The sequence below is a fragment of the Nicotiana tomentosiformis genome, chromosome 11, assembly GCF_000390325.3.
Source record: "Nicotiana tomentosiformis chromosome 11, ASM39032v3, whole genome shotgun sequence".
Lineage (NCBI taxonomy): Eukaryota > Viridiplantae > Streptophyta > Magnoliopsida > Solanales > Solanaceae > Nicotiana > Nicotiana tomentosiformis.
The window spans coordinates 86,477,197-86,483,012 of record NC_090822.1 but is presented as its reverse complement, the minus strand read 5'-3'; the positions used below and the strand labels follow the sequence as shown (position 1 = coordinate 86,483,012).

At 32.3% G+C, this 5,816-nt stretch overlaps 1 protein-coding gene across 1 annotated transcript; it reads left to right on the top strand.

The window, feature by feature from the left end:
• Positions 1-1,401: 1,401 nt before the first annotated feature.
• LOC104088234 (transcription factor MYB16-like) lies at positions 1,402-3,708 on the top strand. Its single transcript, XM_009592877.4, has 3 exons — positions 1,402-1,622; positions 2,114-2,243; positions 2,837-3,708. The coding sequence occupies exons 1-3, from the start codon at positions 1,490-1,492 to the stop codon at positions 3,648-3,650; spliced, it is 1,077 nt and encodes a 358-aa protein (XP_009591172.1). The 5' UTR covers positions 1,402-1,489; the 3' UTR covers positions 3,651-3,708.
• The last annotated feature ends 2,108 nt before the right edge of the window (positions 3,709-5,816 follow it).

Below are 5,816 nucleotides of genomic sequence, written 5' to 3'. Positions count from 1 at the left end.
TACAAAAACAATCATATCATCCTTTCCATGAACAATTCTTTCCATATCTGCCCCATGGAAAAAAATCATGTTGTGGGTAGGGTTAAAGCTAATTAGATAATGTTGCTTCTGCTTCGATGAATAACAGGCGTATGAGAATTTGTTACACTATACATCTCTAGCTTCTTCTTCTTCTTTTTTATTTTTTTTTTGCATCAAGATATAATGAAATGTTCGGAGGTCTCGTACAAATGTTAGAACGCTAATTAAAAAGTAACTAAGTAGATAATTTAATTGTATAAACTGAAAGTATAAAAGTTTTTTACATTACCAATGTATTCTAATTTGTTAGACTAGATTATTTACTGAATATTTCAAGAGTTTAACACTTTAACTTTATATACAGTGACAATATAAAAAGAATCTACTTTCATTATCAGGTGATAACTACATGCAACTATCTATATGATATACAAATGGAGTTAGTAACCTGGATACATACTCCAGCTAATGTATTATAACAGATTAAATTACACGAATAAATGCGAATAATCTCTACTTTGTTAGAATATAGGAGTATGAGTTAAATCCATATCCCAAGTTTTTATATTAGATGTATTATGAATAATTACGTATTGTTTAGGTAACTTAAATTGACGGGGTAAAAGGAGCAAGAATATGGGATGGTTCCTTCTCCTAAATTAAGTTAATGCAGTAATCTTTTACTTATAAGCTTTATTTACCAAAATAAATAAATCAAAAAAATTCCAAATCAATACTTATTGGAAGGTACTATTTTCGTCCTAAACAGAAATTAACTATTGAAAAATGTTCACACTCTAAAATGGTACCTTAAATTACTGAAATAAATATTTGGTTAAAATCATCTTACAAAGAAAAGAAGAAAAGAGAGCCTCTTACTTATGTTTCTTATGTTTTAAGAAGAAGGAAAATAACATTAGAAAGAGAGAGAAATCCTACACAATCGATTAAGTGACACAACCTTCGGCAGTGGTTGTATCTCTCCTTCCTTTATGTTATTTTCTTTTATTTTCTTTGGGTTAACCCAACCCTATTTCTTTCATCCCATAAATTTCGTACTACTGTACTGGTAAGTAGTAATACTGAATAGTTATCTTATTTAATTATACGCCAGTCTGGATAGACAAGTTGAAATTTCTTTTCTTATTTTGTTTTTTATTTACATAATAATAAGTCTCATTTAATATAAAGGGTCTAAAGATGTACAGAATACTAAGTTAGGGGGTTGGGGTTGAACCTAATGCAGTTATTCCAATCGTTAGGAACTTATTATTTTATCATAAATCTTTTTCATACTGTCTGCTAGCATTTACTTCCTAGTTGTGTATTTATAATCGCAGTTAGCTTTTCTACTTTCTACACTACACGTGAAAATTCAAACACAAGAAGCTTAGTCTGTTTTCTAGCTCTCATTCACAAAGTAATCATATAACTTGTTAATTCTCTCTATTATTTTTCATTAAGGCAAATGGGAAGGTCACCTTGTTGTGAGAAAGTGGGATTGAAGAAAGGGCCATGGACACCAGAAGAAGACCAAAAACTCATGGCTTTCATTGAAAAATATGGCTGTGGCAGCTGGCGTGCTTTGCCTGCTAAAGCTGGTATTATATTTACTCAATTAATCCATTTTAATTTTCTCATGTCATTCTAATACTTAGATTTATTTCGTATACACTACAAAATGGCAGCTCAGTGCATGAAGCATTTTGCATTCACACAGAGTTCGAAAAAGGACAACACTCCAAGGGGTATGGTACAGAGCCTATCCTAACGCTTGGGGTGCGGCTCTTCCTCCGACCCTGTATGAATACGGATGTTTTGTGTACCGGGCTGTCCCTTTTTTATTTATTCAATGTATATGACAAAATTATATTACAATCATGGAATTTGAACATGTGTAATAGGTGACTTATCTTATTTTTCATGTTACGTACTAATTACACTTTTAATGGACGATTAATTGCAATTATGTTTTAGGTGATCTGATAATGTAAAATATTTGTATTATCCGTATATGGACTTTAAACTCGTAAAACTTTGTTATGGTCAAGCATGCATTGATGAATTGTTTTCATGGGAATGGGTTTGTTAGGACTAAAGAGGTGTGGAAAGAGCTGTAGACTAAGATGGATAAATTATCTAAGACCAGATATCAAGAGAGGAAAGTTCAGTTTGCAAGAAGAACAGACCATCATTCAACTCCATGCCCTTCTTGGAAACAGGTAATAATAACTAGTCACTCAATATGACATGCAAAACCACTCGAGGCTGAATAGGAAAGAAAAGATAATTCTTCCAAGATAGAAAAAACAACAGCGTTATACGGCCTGTACTGCTGCTTCAACATTACGTAAATGGTCTAACATAGTTATATTGACAAGTTTTCTTTTAGATACTTTCCTTTTCAAAGTTTTTATGTATTCCTCCCTACCTTGACCCTCAATCTAAACAATGCATAGCAAAATCCGTCTAAATTTATCTAACACCGTTCCGAGTCAATCGAATTTTTCTTTGATTACGATTCTTTTACGTGCCTTTTTAATATTTTGGAATGTTAATTATTGTGACCGATATTACTTTTTACGTAATTTTTAAATATGTAAATTTTCTTTCAAAAAATTTTGACTTTTGAAATTCAAATGGTACCACATAAATTAGGACATATGAGTATTTCATATTAGTACATGACTATCTAAAGGGTTTATCATATACGAAGTTACTTGAAATTGTCTTTTATGTGACATGATAATGCATGTGTGTAAATGGTAAGTTTTTTGCTAAAAGCTGATAATACTGTTATCATATATATATATAGGTGGTCAGCTATAGCAGCTCACTTGCCCAACAGGACTGACAATGAGATAAAGAACTATTGGAACACACATTTGAAGAAGAGATTAACCAAGATGGGCATTGATCCAACTACTCATAAACCAAAGACCAACATTTTTGGAAAGGATGCGGCAAACCTAAGTCACATGGCTCAGTGGGAAAATGCTCGTCTAGAAGCTGAAGCTAGACTTGTTCGTGAATCCAAGAAACAAATTTCCAACCAATTTGGTCCTAATTTGGCTACCAAACCAATATCTTATGGCAACCAGAGAAACATTTTGCCCCTTCAAACGAAAATACCACCTTGTCTTGACGTACTAAAAGCATGGCAAGGGACTAATTGGACAACAAAGCCAAAAACAAAAGACATGACTTCATCAGTTTTTTATCCTTTCTTTGATTCTCCAACATCAACGTCAAACTTATCGAACAACAACTTATTCATGGTACCAAATAATAATATTCCTGGATTAGTGGACATGAATTCGTGTTTGGTTGCAGCAAGTAATTTCGTGGAAAACACAAAGGAAGAAGTTCAAACAGAGTGGAAATGCTACGAGAAATCAAACAACGAATTACTCAGCCAGATTAACGATATTTCATATTCTAATGATTCATCAACTTATAATATGAGCATAACAGATCAATCTTCATTATGTGTGATTCAAGGGTTCACGCACTTGGAAAATATTGTTGGAAGCTGCGAAGACAATATTTTTGAAGACGACAACAACAACAATTATTGGAATACTATACTAAATTCTTGTACTTTACCTGCTGATTCACCAGTATTTTAATTAAGTGGCCATGTAATAGCTAATTTAATAGGTTTAATATTATGACTTGATTAGGAAATTCTACCTTAGACTAGATTTTTAAACCTTGGTGTTGTTGCGACGAGCATCTAGTTCGCGGACCTAGTCTAGAGAAGAATTGCCTGAGAATTTTACAACCAAGAGAAAAAGATTAGAGCTTTTAAGAATTTAGGGGAATAACTATATTGTACCAGTGGTCAGTAGCCCTTTCATAGTTTTATTAAACTCATTGTCAGTGCTATTAAATTGAAGTGCTTCGTGTTTATTGTTGGTGGCCATTTTCAAGGATTTGGTATATGTACGATGGATCCATATTCAGAGAGATATGTGTATTGTGTCATGGGTCCATTAACTCGTTGCTAGCGTGTAATATAAAATGGCGCTAGCTAACAAGAACGACGTAAATATTTCTTACACTAACAGTGTATATAATTTAAACTCTATAAAAATTATGTTTAACGTCCAGTAAACTAGTTATTCGCCTTCTATGTTTTAAAAAAAAAAATACAAGACTTGAAGGGGACTCGTCTCATGGTAAGAAGCCAGTCCCCAAACTGTTGGATAATTTTATTTTCATTTTTAGTAACTAATAGCTTGTTTGGATTAGCTGATTGTAAATAGCTGATAAGCTTGAAGTGATGAAAAGTATTTTAAAGTGCTGAAATTGATTTTTTAAATAAGCATTTACGTGTTGGATATGTGTGTTGAAACTGATAATAAGCAGTTGATGTGTTTGGTAGAAAAATGCTGATAAATTATTCTTTTGTTAAAATGACTAAAATATCCTTAAAAACTTTAGAAAAGATAATAAATTAAAAAGTTTCTTTGTAAAGAAAAGGATAAACAAACAATATGGAATGAAAAGAAAGTTAGAAAATATATTTTGTGAATTAAAAAATATTATTAAAGATAAACTAGTAAAAGTCTTGGTCAAACTTAAAGTGCTTATACGCTGAAAAGCCATAAGTTGGGAGTGACCAACTTATGACTTATGACTGATTTTAACTTATAAGCACTTTGGATATTTACCAAACGCATAGATAAGTCAAAATGTGCTTATAAGCCAATTTGATCATCTTATAAGCTTAGCCAAACACCCTCTAAAACGGTTGGATATAATTATGTATCCAAGATCCGATATGTCGTCATGTAATAGTTTAAGAGTTTAAACACATTATTATGAAACTATTGTTGTTTTAATCAGGAGTGATTTATCTGGTATTCATAATTTGCTATCATATTTTTTTTTTGATAAGTTGATTATCCAGACATAATTTATATCTAATGGTCTCGATTAGAGATATTAGTATATCTCATTTACAAAATTTCATATAGTAGACAGTGTTTGGAGATATAGGGTGTGTTTGGTAGGAGGAAAAATATTTTTTAATTTTTTCATGTTAGGTTGACTTAAATATTTCGAAAAATATTTTCCTCATGATCTCATTTTTCTCTAATCGAAGAATAATATTTTTCTCTATCAAGAGAATGGAAAATATTTTTCAAAACTCTTTTTCAACATTTCTCACCTTATTCCTCATCCCCACCAACCCACCCTCACACCCCAACCTACTCACCCCCACCCTCACCCCAACCCCGCCCCACCTTTTTTTTTTTATGTTCAAACTATATTGCCTAGGCCTCCGGTTGATAAACTTGAAAACACAACTAAAAAAGATAAATAAAAACATTAATTACTATCATGGCGGTAAGAAAAAACACTAAAATTGACAAGTAATATGTTTGAATTTTTGGCCAAATATTATCCCTTATCTATAAGGGTAGGTTTATTTTTATTCCTTAAATATAACCCCCAGCATTTAAAATCCCAAATTTGCTAAACTAGAACACTTTTAATCTCACTAACTGAATCCATTTAAAACTTAACAGATAAAGCCATCATTAAAAAAGGCCATTCTCAGTTTTTCCCCAATTCTGGTTCCTCGTGATCTAAAGCCAGCATACATATTGCTTGATCGTAAATTAGCAGTGCTAGCACTTAAGTGCACAGAGCTTTGTCAAAGAGACAAGCCCGATTTGAAAGAGGAAATTCTCACTGCATTGGAGAAATTGAAAGAAGTTGCTGATAAGACTCAAGATTCTGCGTCAAGTTGACGCCGTCAACTACCCAGCCTCCTCCTCCTACCT

Excerpts from the sequence above, each read along its gene's own strand:
- LOC104088234 (XM_009592877.4), top strand. The coding sequence starts at position 1,490 with ATGGGAAGGTCACCTTGTTGTGAGAAAGTGGGATTGAAGAAAGGGCCA. Across the intron at positions 1,623-2,113 it reads TGCTTTGCCTGCTAAAGCTG|GACTAAAGAGGTGTGGAAAG; the intron begins GTATTATATTTA and ends TGGGTTTGTTAG. Across the intron at positions 2,244-2,836 it reads CATGCCCTTCTTGGAAACAG|GTGGTCAGCTATAGCAGCTC; the intron begins GTAATAATAACT and ends ATATATATATAG.